Raw genomic sequence first — 23,374 nt, forward strand, 5'->3', positions numbered from 1 at the left:
CCTAGATGGCTAGACACCGACGTTATTTTTTGGTAAGAGAGTTTTGAATTTTAAAACTCTATTCTAGAGTATTTGACAATTTGGTTGTCTGATTACATTATACTTTGGACATATATAGCTTTTAGATATTCTCCTTATTAAAACTAATTAATGATGGAGAATTTTGTTAGTGGCCCCATCCGGTGTCTTATTTATTAAAAAAAATAAAAACAAATAAGGGTACATAGAAAAAATTATTTTCATCCCCACTCATCACATTTGTCAAACCTAGACCTATACGGCTGGACCCGACATTATTTTTTGGTAAGAGAGTTATGAATTTTAAAACTCTGTTCACAATTTGGTTATCTTATTACACTACACTTGGGACACATATACCTTATAGATATTCTCCTAATTAAAATTAATGATGGATAAATTTGTTATTGCCCCATTCAATGTCTTATTTATTTTTTAAAAAAAAAACAAATAAGTGTACATAAACAATATTATTTTCATCTCTGTTCATCACATGTGTCAATCATAGTGTTATTCTCATCCACCCTTCGCTTCGATAGTCATACCTACTTAATCATTTTATATTTACATCATTAATTACCCAATCACTTAACCTCTACTCCAATATTTACTTTATTCAGCTATATAAGTATATAGTCATGACCTTGGAACTGGTCGGGGACTCCACACTCGTACTCGTCTAAAATTCTCATCCTTATCCCAGTTACCCACGACAAGAAAGGTATTTTACTCTCCCAATCTCATTCTTAACATGTAAAAAATAAAACTCATCCTCGATCTATTACCCACCGACCCGTATATCCACACTCGCCTCTAAGCTACTCCTGGATTCAATAATTGTTTTTTGGCAAGAGAATTTTGAATTTAAAATTCTACTATATATAGAGCCTTCTACAATTCCAGTGTCTTATTAGAATAGTTGAGTAAATAACAACATATTATATTATGTATCCTCTCAGTTCGAATTTAATAGTTGCAATAGTCTTCTCACAGAGTCTTATGGGATAAGTTATTGTAAGCTTATATATTATAATTTAACAGAAAAGTAGGTATGATGGGAGATAGTCGGAATTTCTTTTAATATAATCAAGTATAAGATAGGCAAGTTAGAGAGAAACATAGCTCCACATCGATTTCTATTATCCGCGAAATTGCAAGAAAAGATTTTTCATTAAATTACAATGTAAAATAAAGGAAAATATACCCAACAAATCAAAGACAAAGAAACTAATAATATAAATGAAACTATAAAACTCTTGGGAAAAAAATTCATTTAAAAGATTAAGAAGCTATTAAATAAAAGGATAAGTATAAATTATAATCCGAGACAAAAAAGATACAAATTTATTATGCAATTTTTTTAAATAAGCATGTTTTAAACAACCTTGATAAATACTACGGAGTACTTCGAATATTAAAGAAAAGGTAAATATTCGTTATACATATCAGCAATCTATTTAAGACACATATATTAAATAAAAATTAATAATGCATGCAATAGTCATTAGTATATTTGAGTTTAATATTTTAATACTACCCCCGTTCCTAAATGATCTTTACGGTTACTATTTGCACGGTAATTAAGGAATTTTGGTGAACATGTGATGGTGGGGTAACAAATGGAAAATGAGTGGCTATAAATTGTCCAACAATGTGAGTGGGTGGAAACTAATATTAAAGTATTGTGAGTGGGTAAGTTATGGTGGGCCAAATAAGAGTAAAAATGGAATAAAGTAGGAGTGTAAAGAACTTTCAGGAACGGACTAAAACGGAAAGCGTAAAGAACTTTTAGGAACGGAGGTAGTATATTCTAAGAGATTTTAAAATATTTTTAGTAAACGATATTTTAGACAGCCTTTTTAAAATATTTTTATTTTTCTTTTAAACAGATTATTATCATGTTGTAAATATTTTTATATTGAAGTACTTAGTATAATTTTTTTAGTCAATGATCTTTACATATACACAGTATATTTCAACATGTTATTTTAGTAATGTATTTTTAGATGAAGAAATTTATTTCCATAAGTAAATAAGTATTTATTAGTGTAATTGATTTATTACCATAAGTAATTAAAAGGTTTAAATAAAAATATACAAAATATTAAGTATTTTACTTTTTATAATAAATTTTTTATACTTATAAGATAGGCGAATAAATAAGTGACATTTTTCATCACCACATTGATTTTCTCTCTATTAGTATATTATATAGATATGGATAGATTTTTATGGTATATATGGCTGTTATAAACCGTATAAATTTCAAATACTTATCCTGATATATACGATGTATGTTTGAATTAGATTATGTGAAGAATTTGATTATGTATACATATATAGGAATTCCTGTATATAAGTTAGTAAAAATATTTCTAGTAAAAATATTGATGAATCTTTAATTCTTTACGTATTTTTCCATATTAGTTTTCTTACCATAAAATACAGTAAGTTGAACATATATTACGTGATATTATTGTGTTGTAAAATATTTTTTGCTTAATTTTAATTTTTAACTTTATTTTTAATATTAAAAGAGAGGTCAATCAATGAGTGACAAATGTCATCACCACATTGATTTCCTCTCGAAATTGCAAGAAAAGATTTTTCATTAAATTACAATGTACAATAAAGGCAAAAATACCCAACAAATGATCAAAGATAAATAAACTAATAATATAAAATGAAACTATAAAACTCTTGGGAAAAAAAATTCATTTAAAAGATTAAGAAGCAATTAAATAAAGGATAAGTAGAAATTATAATCCGAGACAGAAAAGATACAAAGCTATTAAGCATTTTTTTTTTTAAATAAGCATGTTTTAAACAACCTTCATAAATACTACGGAGTACTTCGAATATTAAAGAAAAGGTAAATATTCGTTATATATATCCGCAATCTATTTAAGACACATATTTTAAATAAAAATTGATAATGCATAGTACAATAGTCATTAGTAAATTTAAGTTTAACATTTTAGTATATGCTAAGACATTTAAATATATTTTTAGTAAAACGATATTTTAGACAACCTTGTTAAAATATTTTTATTTTTCTTTTAAACAGATTATTGTCATGTTGTAATTTTTTTATTGAAGTAAATTCTTAGTATAAATTTTTTAATGATCTTTACGTATACACATTATATTTCAACATGTTATTTTAGTAATGTATTTAAATGAAGAAATTTATTGCTATAAGTAAATAAGTATTTCTTAGTGTAATTGATTTATTACCATAAGTAATTAAAAGGTTTAAATAAAAATATACAAAATATTAAGTATTTTATTTTTTTTAATAATTATTTTATACCAATAAGATAGGCGAATAAATAAGTGACATTTTTCGTCACCACATTGATTTTCTCTCTATTAGTATATTATATAGATATAGATAGATTTCTATGGTATATATGGCTGTTATAAACCGTATAAATTCCAAATACTTATCCTGATATATGCGATGTATGTTTCAAATTAGATTATGTGTAGAATTTTATTATGTATACATATATAGGAAAACCTGTACATAAGTTAGTAAAAATATTTCTAGTAAAAATATTGATGAATCTTTTAATTTTTTATGTATTTTTCCATATTAGTTTTCTTACCATAAAATACAGTAAGTTGAACATATATTACGTGATATTATTGTGTTGTAAAATATTTGTTGCTTAATTTTATTTTTTAACTTTATTTTTAATATTAAAAGAGAGGCCAATCAATGAGTGACAAATGTCATCACCACATTGATTTCCTCTCTTTTAGTATATTATATAGATAGATTGTGTATGAAAAAGAGCGGGTTTTTTAGGTAGTTAATGGGGGAAAAACTGGAAAAGTTGAGGGAAAATCTGGGGAAAAAATAATCATTTTTTAAAGTCACGGACGCGCGGGTCAACGCCGGAAAATTGAGTTGACCACCAAAAAAATGGGTGTTGGTCCCAATTCACAACAAAAAATCGATTTTAGGTCCTATGTCACAACTTTTAAAAAAAAGGTCATTTGTCGCAATTTTTGTGTTTTAAAAGGTCATTTCTGACAAATTTTCCTAAAAAGTTGGGCATTCTAAAAATATCTACTGAAATAATTTAACAAGTTTAATCTCTTGCCATCATATTTGATTACGTTCAATAAGTTTTAAAAGAAATAGAGTGGTATCAGAGGAACATGAAATAAATTGTGTATCATTAGTTAACATCAATTATTTATGGTACCATAGTACCATACTACCATTGAGTATTTTCACAAAATAATATGGTCACGTTAAAGTTTGTTGGAGTCGTTTTAAAGTAGTTTTTAGAAAAAAACAACTTCTTAAAATGTGTACTTGTAAGTGGAGATCAAATGATTAAGGCTCCGTTCTGTTGGATTTATTTTGACTAAACTTAACTGAACTTAAATGAACTTATTAAATCTGGAAAAAAAAAACTTATTTTGTTTGAAATTAACTTATTTGTGTGTGAAAATCTTTGAAAAAAAAACTTTTTTTTGCTGAACTTATATTATTTAAACTTATCTGAACTTATCTGAACTTACCTGGACTTATCTGAACTTGTCTGAACTTATTTTGTCTGGAATAAGTCAAAATAAGTCGAACAGAGCAGAGTCTTAAAATGCGTATTAGAAACCATGTGAAAAGTCAAATGAAGCAACTGCCAAGAGATGGTAGAGTAAGGTCATGTTTTTTCACCTTATTTCCACATCTTTCATAAAATAAACTCATATGAATAAGTTTAGTTGAGTCCATATAAGTTCATATAATAATTTTGGTTACAAATTGTAGCAAATATGCATACATTTAAGCACGCATCGTGTGTATATAAAATGTGTTCCTATGAACGTATGCGTGCCACGTTTATTAGTTTAGAGTTATACTCCCTATCATCTTAGCCAACTACAACTCATGTCATACTCCCTCCGTATTTTTTTAAGAGATACACTCATACATCTGCCTTTTTCGGCCGTATTTATTTAAGAGATACACTTGTCATATTTAGTAACTTATCAACCCCACCATCTAATTAAATAATACATCTAATTTACCTTATGACCCACCATCCTATTAAACAAATAATTTTTGAAACCCACCCCACCTTTCACCCCCAAAATAATATGGTCCCCACTTATTTACTTATTAAAATATCTACCCAACCCCACTTGCTTTATTATTTTACTAGATTTGAGCCCGTGCGATGCGCGGATTCTATTAAATCGTTATGTATATACCAATTTTATATACTTCATATTAGATTAAATTAGTTTTTGATTTTGCATTAAGTTTCATTTTAGATTTTAAAAATAATAATTTATGAGAGTGTTTGTTTTTTGGATGAAATTGTATATACGTAATATTATTAATTAATTAATTAAAATATCTACGTGGCGTTTGATTATTTATCTACGTGGCACTCGACTTTTTTAATTCAAAATTAATTTTGTAATCTTATTTTTCATTGGCCGAAACCATTAGATTCCCTACATGGCGCTCTAATATTGGATAACGAATTTTATTTATTTTTATTTTAGATTAGTGTTTGATTTTGAATGAATTTTATTTTAGATTTTTTAAAAAATTATTATAGTGTTTGATTTTAGATGGAGTTGTATATATTAGTAATTAATTATTTAAAATATCTACGTGACACCTAATTAATTATCTACATGACAATCGATTTTTTTAATTCAAAAATGAATTAGAAATTTTATCTTTCATTGGCCGAAACCATTAGTAATCCTAGGTGGCGTTCTAATATTTCAGCAAAGATGCCTCCTTTATATATATATTGGATTTCATTCAATTCTTTTTCTTAATACCCGTGCTCAACCAAGTGTATCTCTTAAATAAATACGGACGGAGTATATATATAATGTGAAATACATCAAATCAGATTTTTAAAATATATGCACGCATCACCTGCATAGAATACTAATAGACGAAGGTTGCTGCAGGATGAACAATTAGTAATGAAGTTACCCCCTTTTTTTTTTCCAAATTTGACAGGGTGCTTATAACAACATACGAAGTACTTTGTACTTAACATCAATGGAAGGGGGAAAATGCTCATCTACTTAGATGGACACCATATTTTCTTTGGTATTCCTTTAGGGATACTCTTTCTTTATCTTAAAACAAAAAAAATAAAAAAATAAAAAAATCTTTTAAAAAATGGAAGGGGGAAAATGAAATGAAACTTTTTTAACCCCTATCTTATTCCTTTAGCAGATCAAACATTTTTTTTTAAAAATCGAATGACTAAGATTTTTTTAGTAAAATCAACAACACAGATTATTTACTCCATGTGTTTTACAGTCGACCATAATCAAGGACTATGGTACATATAAGAAAAAAGCAGCATTTCCATAAACTAATATTTGTTCACATGGTTCCTTAGCTTAATAAACACTTGTATTTCAAGACAAGACATGTTTGTGGTTGCTGCAAGTTTAGTGTTCATTGGTTGTTTGTTAAGTGACTTGACTTAGCCCCTAAATTTTATCACTCCCTCTATCCCTAACTAATTAATACTCGTACATAATCCATATGACATATTTTAGTAAACTTTTCGGCCAATCCGGATTAAAAATGACCTCTTACTAGTTATAAACTTCGTGTGACAAATATACGAGATTCGATCCCAGGTCGTGAACATCAGTCTGGACCATCATGTATTTAAATTAGTCTTTTTATACAAGTTTATAAAACGTTACCATGTCCTACATGAAACAGAGCATTATACTGAGAAAAGTGGCCATGCCTCCAAGATTTGAAAACACTCTCAAAATCCTCCTCACCATCTTCCTTCTTTCAATATCTGCTGTCTTAGCTGCCACCACAATCGACCCAGACGACGACGTCGAAAAGGTTGCATCTACATCTTTATTCCATTGAATGTATACTCCATATTGAACACCTTGTTCATATATTGTTATACATTTTAAAAAAAAAGAATAATATAAGGGTGCAATTTTCTTAAATATGTCATGCAGAAGTATTACATTGTTTACCTGGGAAATCACCAACCAGAAGATGAAGCTTCGGCGAATCGAGCACATATTGATGTACTCTCCAATCTTAAAGGAAGGTAATGAGATAATTACACTTGATGTTATTTTGATTATGTTTAATTTATACATATATGTAACTAATTATAATACTTCGTTATGAATTTTCTGTTGATCAGTGAATTTGATGCCAGAGAATCAATAGTTCACAGTTATCACAAAAGCTTCAATGCGTTTGCTGCCAGACTATCCAATGACGAAGCAGAGACTTTGTCTGGTTTGTTTTTTTTTAAATATTTTTTTTCGTTCTAGAAATATGGCATCATGTTACAGTAGCGGCGGCTAATGAGGTGCATGAAAAAATATCCTTACAATACATACTCCTATATCAAAATATAAAAAGAAAGAAGAATGGTCCTGTTTGGTGATTAGCGGTTAGCGGTTAGCTGTAGCGGATTGAATTAGCAGTTTTGACTAGCTTATTGAATTAGCAGTTTTGACTAGCTGATTGGATTAGCAGTTTGTATAAAGGTGTTTGGTAAATAGCTGTTAGCTGTTTGAATATGTAAAATGACAAATAAGGACATTGTCATATTGAATTGTTTAACTTAAAAGTACAAATTGTTAATATGATAGATATACATGTATAATATATTTTTGTGGAATAAAATGTACTACATATATCATGAAAATAATTAAACAATATTTTGCAAAAATTATTTGTACATGTTTGTGCAAATAAATAAAAAAATAAATAATTCAAGAAAAAATTCCAAAATAAATAGAAAAGGGCAGTAAATAATAAGAAAAAAATTGGGAAAGAAAAAAAATTACAAGGAAGGATTCTTACCTTGGATCACTATGGAGGTGAAAGATTTCATTTTGAACTGTAGGTAAGAGAATGAAATAACGAAAGCAGTAAAATGAATTAACGTAAAACATTAGGTTGTTGAGGACAATGTGGTAAATTCACGTTAAAATCTCAATCCTCTAATGAAAAATGTTGCTCCCAGCTACTTTTTGGATTTAGCGGTTTGAGAAGAATCAACTATATATTCCAAACCTCTAACAACCAAACACCTGAATTAGAGGTTTTGAAAGGTCAAACCTCTAAATTGCTCCAATCCTCTAATTTTCTACCAAATCTCTAACAACCAAACACCACCAATATATTTTTTCAGCATGCAACCACACTCCAATTAAAATTTTTTAGCTCCGTCTTTGTCATGTTGACTTTTACGCTATTTACAAGCTCTCCTTTAAACTAAAAAGAAAGAACAATTTTGTTTACAGATTATGATGAGGTGCTTTGGATGTTTGAAAACAAATATCATAAGCTACACACAACAAGGTCATGGGATTTTGTTAGGTTTCCTCAATCAGCCAAGAGGAAATTGAAGACAGAGAGTAACATCATTGTTGGTCTTTTTGATACAGGTCATTACTTTTAATTCTGGTATTTATTCTACTAACATGTATATTAGTATCAATATTCAATATATGTTCTTTTACCTATAAATAAATAGCTTTCTACACAAAATTTCATCACCCACGTACCAAAGGAGATTACAAATCATAAATAATTTATCCACAAATACATTTAAATCAATTTTCATTTTTATTAGTGGATTTTGTTACAGGGATAACTCCAGAATCTGAGAGCTTTAAGGATGATGGGCTTGGTCCACCCCCAACAAAATGGAGAGGAACGTGTGTTCACCATGCTAATTTCTCAGGATGCAACAAGTAATTTTACTTCATTATTCACATATTGTATGTTATATTTATTGTGCTAAAAGGGCAGTTGTCAAATATAACTACCAATTGTGGTTTAAGGGGTCTAATACTCTCCAATCTAACTAGGTTAAGTTGACTGTAAATTTTTTGATCTAATAGTTCTTTGACTTACATATATACCATGCACCATATTGATCCAATGTACACAAATAGTCCACCCTCATCCAACCAAAAGAAGTTCAAGAATGTAAAACCAAACTTGTGTCATGTATATATAACTCCAAACCAAGCTAGCCATAGACCAGTCCTCGCCTAGTGGATCGTTATATCAACTCACAGTTTCATGTGACTATTACTACTTACGTAGTTACAAACTTACAAATGATCTCATGTCTATAAGGTGGCCTGGATGCAACTCTCGTTGAATCCGAATGCTTTGTGGCTGGCTATGCCCGCCCCACTAGGAGGCCTAGACACGAGCACCACGCAAGCTTGCCACGCGATGCTACATGCATTATCGTGTTATGTGGTATCGTGTCATATCATGTCATGCCTTATCTTATTTTTCTTAAAAATATGGTGCATCCGACTCATGGCCCATATACGTAGTAGGGCTGACCCTTCATAGTGCCATGATCTTCGGGCGGGATGCCCCAGAGTCCAAGACCAGTTTTTTTTGAAAAAAAGATTACAATAATGCTTAGTACTTGTACAATTGTACGGCTTGTACCTCAATTTTGTTTTGGCGCTAACACATGAAAAATGCAGCAAAATCGTAGGAGCCCGCTACTTCAAGCTCGACAATGTCCCAGACCCCTCCGACACTCTCTCACCCATTGACGTCGAAGGTCACGGCACCCACACCTCCTCAACCCTCGCCGGAACCCTGGTTCCAAACGCTAGCCTCTCCGATCTCGCCGCCGGAACAGCCCGTGGCGCCGTTCCCTCCGCCAGAATTGCCGTCTACAAAGTATGCTGGGCGTCCTCCGGGTGTTCCGACATGGACATCCTCGCCGCGTTTGACCACGCCATCTCCGACGGCGTTGACCTGATCAGTATCTCCATTGGCGGACCCTCTGCTGGGTATGTTTCTGATTCCATTTCCATTGGGTCTTTCCATGCTATGAGGAAGGGGATCCTCACAGTGGGATCCGCCGGAAATGATGGACCCACTTCTGGGACTGTATCGAATCATGCTCCGTGGATGTTGAGTGTTGCTGCTAGTGGAATTGATCGTGGGTTTCGTAGTAAGATTTCTCTCGGCAATGGCAACTCCGTTTCGGTAACTTCCTTGCCTTTTTGTCTTGTTATTTGGTTGTCTAATTTATTTTAGATTAGGGTTTTTAATCGAGTTTTTCCCCCTTTTTATTTTAGTTTTGGGGCTTTTTTGTGTTATGAGGTTTGAATAGGTTGAGAAATGATAATAATACCAAATTTAGTTTAAAATTTGTATTTTATTTTCCAATGGCCTTGTTTGATGTTAATGAAGTGAAATTATGATGGAGAGTTTGATAAGTTGTTTTTATTTATTTATTAGGGATTTATGTTGGTGGATGTGGAAATTTATTTGGTGTTTATGTATTTTGGAATGTGAGTTAAGTTGAGCTAAATGCAAGAAAATCTTGAATTTATGCATTTTTTTTTGTTGGGTTGGAGCGGTGGAGGGGAGGAAGGAAGAATTGATTGGCACATCTCAACAACCACCACCACCATAATACCGAAGCCTTATCCCAATAATGGCTTCAGCTACATGAAACAAGATTTTATCCTATTGAGTTGAGTTGAGTTGAGTTGCACATCTCATAGACTTGAATTTATTATGGGGATTTCTTTGGCTGATGCCATTCTTCTTGGGATAGCAAATTAGCAATGGTTGATATGGGGGCATTTTCGAGATAAGTACTGACAGTACATTTTCGAGATAAGTACTGACAGTACATTTTCGGTTTAGTGTTTGGGGGGGGGGGGGGGGGGCACTTATAGAGTAACTTGGTAACTTGTTTGATGTTGGTTCAGTGTGCAAGGGAGTGATAGTGTCAGCTGACAGATAAATTTGTGATGAGCATAAAAATAGGTTTGAAGTCCCCTTAAAAAAAATAGAATGAAGTTGAAAAGGCGTAGGGGTTTGAAGACTTGTTGTATTTTCTGATGTTTGTTCCAATTAGGACTAGTTTCTTATGGGGCCATTTTGTTACTACAAAGTGTTAATGAAGTCAATACTCGAAATTAAAAGGGAAGAATCTTGCTAGCTAACATCAGGGGGCTTGTATATTTTAGCTGAAGGTTATGCTCATTTGATATATAAATAGATGGCTATTTTGATGTCTTCATCTTTGTTAAACTGCGTGTAGGCTAGAATGTTTCTTTTCTTTCTTTCAGTTTTTCAGAAGGAACAAGCTACCTTAAGTTGCCATAAGTTTCCATAAACAGAAAAGGAAAAAAAATATTACGAAGTAGAACTTCTCCTTTTACTGACCTTTTGTCTGTTGAGCAGGGAGCTGGGATTGACTTGTTTGATTCTGGGAGATCTTTTAGTATTGTCAGTGGGGAAGATGTGGCTAAGAATTCAGATAACAAGGAAAATGCAAGGTACTTCACTCTATGGACTCCTATGAGGCCAGTGAGACAGTGACTTTTGCCATTGCAACTGAGTCCCGTATAGTGGAGATCAACTTTTGTTCTGACTAAGCATAATGTTGCAATGCTGAACCAGATACTGCCTGGAAGATTCAATAAGCTCTTCCAAGGTTAAAGGGAAGCTTGTTCTGTGCAAACTACAGAACTGGGGAGTTGATTCAGTGGTGAAAGGAAATGGGGGCGTTGGTGCTATTGTTGCAAGCTCACGGTTTCTTGATGTTGCAATGATTTTCATGGCGCCAGGAACCATTGTTAATTATACTGTTGGTGAAAAAATTTATGACTATATCCATAAATCAAGGTATACATAACTACAGACAGCTAATTCATTGTAGAACTGAAGCAAGTTAATTAGTCGAAGTAATTGTTGATTTTCTTGCATATATATTATGGCAGTTCACCAACAGCGACAATACACAGATCCCAGGAAGTAAATATTTCAGCTCCGTTTATTGGTTCATTTTCATCCCGAGGTCCAAATCCAGGATCTGTACGACTTCTCAAGGTACATGTTAATACCAATCTGTAGGTAATATGGCAATGATCTGTAATTTGACATTTCCACTCGTATTATTCACGTACAGCCGGATATTGCTGCCCCTGGAATTGATATTTTGGCGGCTTATACCCCCTTGAAGTCATTGACTGGGTTAAAGGGTGACAACCAACATTCAAAATTTACTATCATGTCTGGAACATCCATGGCATGCCCCCATGCTGCTGGGGTTGCTGCCTATGTCAAGTCATTTCATCCAAAGTGGTCGCCTGCCGCCATTAGGTCTTCTATCGTTACTACCGGTATGAATGGGTAGTAAAATTTTCAGTTGTTAATTACTTTTCTTGAGGTTAATGCTTGATTAATGTCTTGGTTAAATCTTCCTTTTTAACAGCGAGGCCTATGAGCTCAAGGCTCAATAAAGATGCTGAATTTGCTTATGGTGCTGGTCAAATAAATCCACTCAAAGCAAAGAGTCCAGGCTTAGTGTATGACATGGATGAACTGTCTTACATTCAGTTCCTGTGCAAGGAGGGCTACAGTGGGGCTTCATTGTCCGTTCTTGTTGGTTCAAAGTCCATCAATTGTTCTGCTTTAGTTCCTGCATTCGGCCATGATTCTCTCAATTATCCAACAATGCAGTTGAAGTTAAAGAACAAGAAAGAGCCAGCAATGGCAGTGTTCCGCAGAAGAGTTACAAACGTGGGTCCCTCAAATTCCGTCTACAATGCCATTGTTAGAGCCCCCAAAGGTGTCAATATTACTGTTAAACCTACACGTCTTTCATTTTCTCGTGCCTTGGAGATGCGGAGTTTCAAGGTTGTGGTGAAGGCAAATCCCCTATCAGGTGCAAAAATCTTATCAGCTTCTCTCATTTGGAAAAGCTCCCGTCATGTAGTTCGGAGTCCAATTGTCATTTATAAAACGTAAAAGTAGACGTTTTAGATGTACAAGCAAACCAGAGTCAGGTCATCTTTAGTCATTTGTTAGTAACCAATAGGATCAATGTTATAGACTTGTATATAACAGAGGACTCATAGTGGAATAAATTATGTTTACTGGATCTGTCCTTCAACTCTGAAAGTTGTTTCAATTCCTCTTATGTAAAATATTTTCAGAACAACCTAGCTTGAGACTTGTATATGGTGTATGTTCACATTGGCTGATCAGTGATCAAGCATTACTCTATAATTGCAATGCTGAAAACGAAGGGAAAAAAATTCAGGGTTCAAAGGTTTTTGCTGGCAGTGTCAGATAGATTGTATGTGACTCCCTAAGAAGGCAACTGTGTTGTACACTCCCATTCATAATATACACTGTATGTCCAGGGTTACAGGATGAGTCAAATGCCAAGGGAAATCCTTAGTATTTACATGTGCTAAATTAATTAATTAATACATTTGATCTATACTGCACTCCCACAGTAGGAGAAAAAGGACAGGTGCTCAGACTGGAGCAAAACTCTGAGAATAGCAGTCGTGCAAGAACTTTGGTGAAGAAATCATGTCAGAGACCAGAAAACAGGTTTGCTACTGGATGACTCTTGCTCTCTTTCTGTTAATGAAAAGGCTAAACAACAATTAATGTCCATAGAGCGAATACATTATTAGTTCGGTTCAGCAAGAAAGTGATTACCATGTAATAGAAATGTATGTGTGACTTAGGATATGGTATATTGGTATTGGTTGTATGACCATATAATCTTCTAGATTCTTCTACTTGTACTCCCTCAAAATAACTGATTGCTAATTTTCGTTTTGAGCATTTTTCATACAGCTAATTCTTTTAAGCTTTTAGTCTCCAATATCGTGCCATTAGAAAAGGGTGGGAAGTTTCTCGAAGCTGGGAGAATAACAGCAAGAAATCTGGTAAAAAGTTCAACACAATTGGATTTTTGGCTATGTTTGCTGTTTTAAGAACAGAGCATTGCTGAGCAGTGAAGTATGGCAACAAAGAAATGTCTGCTCGATCAGTAGAGTTGTTAATTTTAACCCCAAAATTAGACATGATTAATGAATGAGTTGGGTTTGTGAATTGAGCATTCGAGCTACTGTAAACTGGAACTCAGTTTTCTCCTATTTTTATCATACCGGAGTAATACCCACCGACATTCATGATGAAACAAACTTGTTTCTTCAGGAAAAAGCAAAGTAAGTCAAATATCAGACATTTCTCAGCCAGGCGACAAATCAATGATGACTGATGAGATCTAACCAGACTTCAAAGTAAAGTATGTGTATTTAACCCACTTGACTAATTATGATTACTTATCTCGGGCACTCTTAATCTAAAACATGTCTTATTTTGATGATACAGTTCAGTGTCTCTTGCATCCTTGTAATGACATTATTGCTGAACTTTGAAAGGGTAAAAACTGATATAGTTAATTAGAATAATTAATTTGTATTATTATGTGAAAACGTGAGATTATTGAATTTAATAGTTACAGACAATTATGGTATTCTTGGGTGTTAAATTTATGCTTCAAGTTAAATTTGTTGATGATGTTGTCAGACTTCACATGCATGTTTTGATGGTTTGCATGTTTGTTGAATAACCATCATGCTACTTTTGCCTACACGCCCATCCCTGTATTAGGCTTAGGTAAGACTCAAAGGGAAGTTATTTCATAATGACCCTTTTTTGTATCATACTATCATTGTGGAGTAGCCATTTAGCATGCTTTTCATCAATTTGTTCATCAATTTTGTTATCTTTTTCCTATCTTAAGAAAGTACCACTCAGATTTGCTCTCTCTTCCATCACCTGCACTTTCTTACGTTTCTTGTCGACTCACTCAATCATAACCGAAAATTTGGAATCGTACAAGTTATTCCTCAGCGTAACCTGCTGGGATTAATGCCATCACTGTCAAACTGTTAAAACTTCACACATTTTTAATAACTTCTAGTAAAAACAGAAGTCGGGAGATCAGAGAAAAGTATATAGAGTAGTCTGATTTAACATGTTAGTACTCCTGTACTCATGTCAGACAAGGGTTCGTGTCCAAGTACCAGGCACGGTTATTTTATGAACTTTTTTGGTCTAAAAATAGTCTCCAAACTCTGATACCCATTTCGGACTGTTGAGGATTCAAAACTGTTGAGGATTCAACACAAGTACTTAAGGTGAAATGAAGAAGTTGGAATAATTAGGTTTTGACTTTCGAATTTCCCTACAACTTTTGTGGGGGAAGGAATGAAGGATGGGTGTCTAAAATAATTGAGCTTATTTTCTCATGAAATCTAAGGATGGTCACTTACCTACACGCAGAACAATTATTAACAGGCGTAACTGAAACTGTATTCAAATTCAGTAATTCCTTTATTCCCTAGAAGAATCAAATGAATTGTACTCAGTTAACAGTGTGATGTACCCAAATCCATGATAAAATGCAAATTTCAACCTTTTTCACCTTGATTCATAGTTTAGTAGATTACCAGGAGTGCCTAGACATCCCTCTTTGGTTGTTTTTAATTTTACACCAGTTGGTAAACCCTTTCCAAATGAGGCAGCTGGTCCAAAAAATTAGCTTGCAAAATAATCACATCTCCTACCTAAAAAGAGATTTGTCATCATTGCATAGCATTAAGGAAAATAAAGAGCCATAGTTTCGCTTGCTTCTATGTGTATGGTTTGCTTATATAAACAACAATCCCATCTACTGAAGTTATGCACCATTCTCTTGTTCAGTTTTACTTGTGGCGGGTGCAGAAACAAAAGTAAGTATCCTCTGCCTCCGCTCAAGAACATTATCTTCATGAATCTTGTTACACTTTTTGTTTTGACTATTATGACTGTATGTGATCAATGTATTTCAATATTGCATCTCAGATTAGTTTCTTACTTTCTTTTAGGATTGGGATATTCTATTGTTTTCTGCTACTGTTTCTGAAAGAATAGTGCAAATGCTGATAATTTTGCTGTTTCTACTGATTTACTTCCATATTTTTGAGTTAATCTTAATTTGATCATGGAATGCTCTATTCTTCTGATATTCAAGATATGAGTGCTTACTGATATCCATTGTTGCAGTTGCAGGCGCAGCCACCAATATGGTCCCAATGAGGATGGTGTGGCAACTAGTCCTACTAGCTTTGGTAGCAGCAACAGCAATTGCATCTGCTGACAGAACAACATACATAGTTCACACTGATGCTTCTAAAATGGTTGAGCTAAATAGTTTGAACAAGCAACCCCGAGAATGGTATGAAGCAATTCTGAACTCTGTCAAAAAACCAGAAGCTCACGATGATGAAGATGAAGATGAAGAATCATTGGCTCCCGAGCTTCTTTACACCTACGAGACTACCATGAATGGTTTCGCTGCTAAACTAACTACCAAACAATACCAATCCTTAACTGATATTGACGGAGTACTTTTTGTAACTCCTGATGAGATGCTAAACCTCCACACCACATATTCAACCCATTTTCTTGGCCTTGAATTTGGCCGAGGTTTATGGAATGAATCTAGTTTGGCATCAGATGTCATAGTAGGTGTTCTTGACACTGGAATTTGGCCTGAACATATCAGTTTTCATGATAGAGGATTGCCTCAGGTTCCAGCAAGATGGAAAGGCACTTGTGAAAAAGGCTCAAACTTTTCAGCTACTAACTGCAATAAGAAGCTTATAGGTGCTAGGGCCTTCCTTAAAGGATATGAGGCTATTAATGGCCAAATCAACGGAACAAAGGACTTCCGGTCTCCCAGGGACTCCAACGGCCATGGGACCCACACTGCATCCACGGCAGCAGGAAATATGATTCCCAAAGCTAGCCTCTATGGAATGGCCAACGGTATTGCCAGTGGAATGAGGTATTTACTCAAACCAAAGTGATCAATTGTCATGATGTTTTTAACACTAAATATTAATCTTCACTTGATAAAAAATGGTTAAAATGGTTACATATGCTGATATGAAAGGTCCTAGGAGGTTAAGATGTATTCGGGTTTACCCCTAACCACTTTGCGCGGGTATAATTCCCAAAAAGCCTGCAAAAATGAATTGTTTATTTGTTTCATTAACTCATTTTTAATAAGCTTGACTGTTATTATATATCTTTACAGGTTTACATCAAGAATAGCAGCATATAAGGTCTGCTGGGACAGGGGCTGTGCTAGCTCTGACATATTAGCTGCCATAGAACAAGCAGTAGCTGATGGAGTTGATGTTCTTTCTCTCTCCCTTGGTGGACTTCCAAGGCCTTATTACCAGGACAGCATGGCAATAGCGGCTTTTGGAGCCATGGAAAAGGGTGTTTTCTTCTCATGTTCTGCAGGAAATTCCGGCCCAATCCCTTCAACTGTTGGCAACATGGCACCATGGATGATGACTGTTGCAGCTAGCTACACTGACCGAACCTTCCCTACTAAAGTTACGTTAAGTAATGGAAAAACATTTAAAGGTTCATCTCTTTATTCTGGTGCAAGGAAGACAAATCAACTTCCTATAGTGTACAAAGAAACAGCAGGAGGAATCAGGGCCGAGTTCTGCATCAACGGGTCCTTATCTTCGACCCTTGTGAAAGGCAAGATAGTCCTCTGTGACCGTGGTTTAAACGGAAGAACCGAGAAGGGATTTGTTGTAAAATCAGCAGGAGGAGCAGGGATGATACTTCTTAATAGTCCTATTCAAGGAGAAGAGCTTTTTGCTGACCCGCATGTTCTGCCTGCCACAACTGTTGGAGCTTCAGCTGCTAAGTCCATCAAAGGATACTATCTCCAAAACAAAAACTTAACAGCTACAATTTCATTTTACGGGACGAGATATGGAGCACGGGCCCCCGTGGTGGCGGCCTTCTCATCCCGAGGCCCGAGCCTTGTGGACCCCTATGTTGTCAAGCCTGACATAACTACCCCTGGGGTGAATATTTTGGCTGCTTGGCCTCCAACTATTTCACCAACTGAGCTGAAAAATGATAACAGAAGGGTGCAGTTCAATATAGTCTCAGGTACTTCAATGTCTTGCCCTCACCTTAGTGGAATAGCTGCATTAGTAAAATCAGTTCATAAAGATTGGTCACCAGCTGCTATAAAATCAGCCATTATGACCTCTGCTTATACTCATGACAACAAACAGCACCTCATTTCTGATGCATATGTAACCAAAAGTACCAAATTCGCGACCCCTTTTTCATTTGGGTCGGGTCATGCCAACCCAGAAGGAGCTTCTGATCCGGGCCTTGTATACGACATCAGTGGAGAAGACTACTTGCATTATCTATGCAGTATCAATTACACTGATGCTCAGGTTTCCATTTTGGGAAGAAAGAAGTATAGCTGCCCAAAAGTTAAGAAGGGACAACGCCTTCAGCCTGGTGACCTGAATTATCCTTCTTTCTCAGTTGTTTTCGAAGCTTTTAAAAAAGGAACAACTACATATACTTACAAGAGAACAGTGACTAATGTAGGAACTCCTAAGATTAGTTACAAGGTTTTTGTGGAAAAACCGAAAAATGTGAAGATTAGTGTTGAACCCCAGGTGTTGACCTTTAAGAAACTGGGTCAGAAGCTAAGTTACAAGGTGAGTTTTACAGGATCAGGAGCAAATATTACAACCAGATCAGGTATTTCACTGTTTGGATCATTGGTTTGGGTGGGTGGACATTATAGTGTTAGAAGTCCTATTGCAGTAACTTGGCAGTAATCTCAAGATTATTTTCACTGATTCCTCAAAAATTATGGGGAAACTATATTGTTTATGCTGAACATAAAACCTTCAGATACTAATTAATGTATTCAAATTATTTATTTGGAGGGTAACTTTGTTCTTGTTTTAAGGCTGATAGAGATTATTAGCTTATTGAAAGCTAGCTACTGATTTCAGATTTGTGTCTAATTTAAAATTGTGAAAATCTATTGTAAGAGAATTTTCTTCTTTGTGTTATGTCATTTTGTTCAGTTGTTATGCAAGAAGTTTAGTTCATATTCCTAAGTTTGTACTCTCCCAGTATGGCATCAAACTAAACTTGAACATCAAAGACGGTTTTGATTTGTATGTTGCGTGATAGCGTGTACAAGTTGTCTTGCAACCTGCAAGTACACAATTCTACACATCACATGCATATAAGACTTTCCTATTAAAGGGAGTACAATTTGTTAAGTTTTTTAATAGATTTAAAATATCAAATAAAACTAAATTGTAATAAAGAAATCTTTAAAAGAATCTCGAATATACCGGGTAATTTCCCTCATTTTGAAAAACTACTTCATTATTGTCCATTTCTCTTTTAGTTTATCCTTTCTTTGATGGCACATTTTCCATGTTCATGTATATACTGAGTAATATTTATAAGCAGTGTTTGGTGATAAACCATAAATTATAAACCTTAAAAAAAGAAAAAAGGGCTAGTGTAGTAGATAGTCATCATCGTCCACTTTGTAATGGTGCCAAAAAAAAAAAAAAGTTCCTTTCCACTTCATGAAGAAAGAATGATCACAAGTTTTGTTAATTCGAAAGTTTTTATGACTAAGCTAGTTGACACTTAAATAGAACAGAATTATGACTTATTATATTACTCCGTAATACGAAGTATATTAAATACTCTTTATTGTTTTATAGTTTTTGGTTGTGTTTGTTCTCAGCAGTGAATGGCTCAATGCATTATAAACAAGCTCTTTTATTTATTTTAAGTGTCTTTTGTTAGTGGATACAAAAGGCACATCATGTTTCTGTTTACTTTTGACTTTTATGTTTTTTGGGGGGAAATTGGTTTAGGAAGGGTTTTTTTTTTTATATGAAGTATATTTTTAGGATTTTTTTTTGCGTATATCAAGCAGTGTGAGACAATCTCATCTAACACTTTCGTATGATTTAGCACCAATAACAATAATGGAACAATATCCGATTAGCATAAGAAGTTTCACCCAAGACTCTAGCTCATAAGGCTTAGCATCAATAACAAATTAACAACAAAGGGTAGACAAATGTTCACGATGCTCAATGTGCACTAAAAGACAACCATAAGGGAATACAAATTATAAATGTGGGAGGGGGTACGAACCCAATACCTATCATACACATACTATTAATCTTAACCACTAGGTCAAGACCTCATTGATACATAAGTGAAAATATAAAAGAACGTGATATTATGAAAAAGAACATGTAATATATTCAATTATGTATAAGAATTGATAATCAAAATGTCAATTTCTTTTGCAGATCCACTTGTATTTTGGTAGTGAGCATCGTGCACATGTGTCCATCATGATCATGCTACAGGTCCACAATTGCCTAAAGTAAAGATAGTGCAATGGTGTGCTTCAAACTCATATATTTACTCATAATCATTTTTGAAAAAAACTATTCTGCTAATTAATGTTATATGTTTTTGCAGCTTCATCTACTTTAAGGACACTAGCTTGCTTATATAAAGAAATGCATATAGCTAAGTTTCATTATTTACTCGGGGCAGAGTTTGAAGGAAAGGCAAGTTTCTGCCCTTTCTGGTAGGATAAAAGACACTTCCTGTCATACAGATAATGTTTATCATGTATGGAATTATATATGCAAGTCTTTTATATTTCCATTATCATTCACCTCTTCTTGTGCACTTAGTTGTTGGGTTTTTTCATCTTTCTGCAGCTACAAGCCTACAAATATGAAAGCTGCCTGCAGGATAATATGGCTGACTCTGGTAGTTGTATTTGCTGAAATATCAACTGCATCAATTGATAGAAAAACATACATAATTCACATGGATAATGCCAAAGTCTTGGAACTAAAGAGTTTCTACAAGCAACCCCAAGAATGGTATGAAGAGATTTTACAGTTCACCGGAACATCATCAGTAGATAAAGATCATGAAGTAGAAGCACTGACCCCTGAACTTCTTTACACCTACGAGAATACCATGACTGGTTTTTCTGCTGAGCTCACCAACGAGCAATACCAGTTGTTAGCTGATACTGATGGGGTACTTCATGCAGCTCCTGATAAGATACGGAGTCTACAAACCACTTACTCACCCGATTTTCTTGGCCTAGAATTAGACCAAACAGGATTCTGGAATAGCTTGCAGCAATCAGCATCTGATATCATAATAGGTGTTGTTGACACCGGAATTTGGCCAGAACATATCAGTTTTTCTGATACAGGGTTAACTCCAATTCCATCAAGGTGGAAAGGCACCTGTGTGGAAGGCACAAACTTTTCAGTTACAAACTGTAACAGGAAACTCATAGGTGCCAAGTTCTTCTTCAAAGGATATGAGGCGACCTATGGAAGGATCAACGACACTGTCGAATTCCGATCTGCCAGAGACTCTAACGGTCATGGGACCCACACTGCATCCACTGCAGCAGGAAATGTAGTACCTGGTGCTAGCCTCTTTAGAATGGCTAAGGGTATTGCCCGTGGAATCAGGTATCTTTCTCATTAAAGTGAAATATTGGAAGCCACCTTCAAATATATATATCATTCTCATAAGCCTTTACATGTTTCTAAACAGTTTCACATCAAGAATAGCAGCATACAAGGCATGCTGGGAAGGGCATTGTGCTGAATCTGACATATTAGCTGCCATAGACCAATCAGTAGCTGATGGAGTTGATGTTCTTTCCCTCTCCTTAGAGGGAGATGCAACACCTTATTACCAGGATAGCACAATTATTGCAGCTTTTGGTGCGTCACAAAAAGGTGTCTTTGTGTCACTTTCTGCCGGAAATTATGGTCCTTTCCCTTCAACTGTTGGCAACGTAGCACCCTGGGTGATGACTGTTGCAGCCAGCTCCCTTGATCGGGGATTCCTGAGCCAAGTAAAGCTAAGTAACGGAAACAATTTCAGTGGTACCTCAATCAACACCAGTAATCAGAAGAAAACTAAGCAACTTCCACTTGTGTACAAAGAAACAGCTGGTAGCAAAAGGGAAACAGAGTACTGCCTTCCAGGATCCCTATCTCCAAGCCTTGTGAAAGACAAGATCGTTCTCTGTATACGTGGCATGAATGACAGAATTGAAAAGGGCTTGGTAGTAAAATCAGCAGGAGGAGCTGGGATGATACTACTTAACACTCCCAATTACGGGGAAGAGCTTGTGGCTGACCCTCATTTTCTGCCAGCCACCCTGTTGGGAGCTTCTACAACCAAGGCCATCAAAGCTTACCTGAAACGGGACAAAAATCTAACAGCCTCCATTTCATTTCATGGTACCACATATGGAGCTAGAGCTCCGATGGTGGCTGCCTTCTCGTCTAGGGGTCCAAGCCCTGTGGATCCCCACATCATGAAGCCTGACATTACTGCCCCAGGAATAAACATCCTAGCTGCTTGGCCACCAGTCTCTTCCATAACTCAGTTAAGCAGTGATAAAAGAAGAGCACAGTTCAATATATTGTCAGGTACATCAATGTCTTGCCCTCATGTTAGTGGCATAGCTGCTCTAATCAAATCAGTCCATAGAGACTGGTCAGCGGCTGCAATAAAATCAGCTATAATGACCTCTGCCTATACTCATGACAATAGAGGGCATCCCATCTCTGATCTATCTGTATCCAACAGTACACAGTATGTGACCCCTTTTGAGTTTGGTTCGGGTCATGTCAACCCAGATAAGGCTTTGGATCCTGGTCTTGTGTACGATATCACAGGAGAAGGCTACTTAAGTTACTTGTGTAGTATCAATTACACTGATGGTCAGGTCACCCTTTTGGCAAGAAGGAAATACAACTGCCCAAGTGACGAGGGGAAAGCCACCCTTCAGCCTGGTGATCTTAACTACCCTTCTTTCGCGGTTATTATTGATGCTGCAAGGAGAGGATACACTGCATATACATACCAGAGGACAGTGACTAATGTAGGAAAACCTAAGATTAGCTACAAGAGTCTTATAGACCAACCTAAGGGTGTGAGGGTAAGTGTTGTACCTAAGGTGTTGAAGTTTAAGGAAATGGGTGAAAAACAAAGTTACAAGGTAAGTTTTACAGTGTCAGGAGCAAAAACTGATGCTGGTAAGAGTTTCTCTTCCTTTGGATCTTTGATTTGGGTGGGTGGAGAATATAGTGTTAGAAGTCCCATTGCAGTAACATGGCAATAGTCTTTTAACTAATAAGATTTGTAATTGTTATATCTCTACTGTTAAATACGAACTACTTCGTAGTATATTGGAAAATTAAAAAGGAACATTTTGTTCTCTTGCACAAGTGATTTAGTCATTGATTTCAAGTAACCGAACTTCTAACTTGATTGTCGAACACTTAATTTTCTCTAGATTTCCCCACTAACCTAATCCCCGAACACACTGTGTGTTTCCTCATCCTGAGGTCCAAGCCTTGTGCATTTCAATGTCTTGTCCTCACCTTAGTGGAATAGCTGCATTAGTAAAATCAGTCTATAAAGATTGGTCAACAGCTGCAATAAAATCAGACATCGTGACCTCTGCTTATACTGCTTAATATACGCATGACAACAAACAACACCTAATTTCTGATGCATGTATAACCAAAAGTACCAAATTCACAGACACCTTTTTCATTC

At 34.9% G+C, this 23,374-nt stretch overlaps 3 protein-coding genes across 5 annotated transcripts; all 3 read left to right on the forward strand.

The window, feature by feature from the left end:
- The first annotated feature begins 6,574 nt into the window (after nt 1-6,574).
- On the forward strand, nt 6,575-13,084 carry LOC110795771 (subtilisin-like protease SBT4.14). The gene is made up of 11 exons (XM_022000788.2): nt 6,575-6,883; nt 7,009-7,103; nt 7,203-7,300; nt 8,317-8,460; nt 8,664-8,769; nt 9,529-10,042; nt 11,255-11,349; nt 11,474-11,698; nt 11,794-11,902; nt 11,982-12,195; nt 12,288-13,084. The coding sequence occupies exons 1-11, from the start codon at nt 6,731-6,733 to the stop codon at nt 12,821-12,823; spliced, it is 2,289 nt and encodes a 762-aa protein (XP_021856480.1). The 5' UTR covers nt 6,575-6,730; the 3' UTR covers nt 12,824-13,084.
- Nucleotides 13,085-15,455: 2,371 nt separating this feature from the next.
- LOC110795770 (subtilisin-like protease SBT1.1) lies at nt 15,456-18,783 on the forward strand. Its single transcript, XM_022000787.2, has 3 exons — nt 15,456-15,615; nt 15,929-16,712; nt 16,965-18,783. The coding sequence occupies exons 1-3, from the start codon at nt 15,519-15,521 to the stop codon at nt 18,541-18,543; spliced, it is 2,460 nt and encodes an 819-aa protein (XP_021856479.2). The 5' UTR covers nt 15,456-15,518; the 3' UTR covers nt 18,544-18,783.
- A 1,416-nt stretch (nt 18,784-20,199) lies between these two features.
- LOC110795769 (subtilisin-like protease SBT1.1) lies at nt 20,200-23,016 on the forward strand. Of its 3 annotated transcripts, none has more exons than XM_056837551.1 (3): nt 20,200-20,328; nt 20,485-21,264; nt 21,350-23,016. In XM_056837551.1, the coding sequence occupies exons 2-3, from the start codon at nt 20,501-20,503 to the stop codon at nt 22,932-22,934; spliced, it is 2,349 nt and encodes a 782-aa protein (XP_056693529.1). In that variant the 5' UTR covers nt 20,200-20,328; nt 20,485-20,500; the 3' UTR covers nt 22,935-23,016. The 3 variants fall into 3 exon arrangements, with proteins under 3 accessions (XP_056693529.1, XP_056693528.1, XP_056693527.1); XM_056837550.1 differs by having other exon boundaries at nt 20,203-20,392; XM_056837549.1 differs by having other exon boundaries at nt 20,221-20,348.
- The last annotated feature ends 358 nt before the right edge of the window (nt 23,017-23,374 follow it).

The sequence above is a fragment of the Spinacia oleracea genome, chromosome 2 (genome assembly GCF_020520425.1).
Source record: "Spinacia oleracea cultivar Varoflay chromosome 2, BTI_SOV_V1, whole genome shotgun sequence".
NCBI classification, from domain to species: Eukaryota; Viridiplantae; Streptophyta; class Magnoliopsida; order Caryophyllales; family Amaranthaceae; genus Spinacia; species Spinacia oleracea.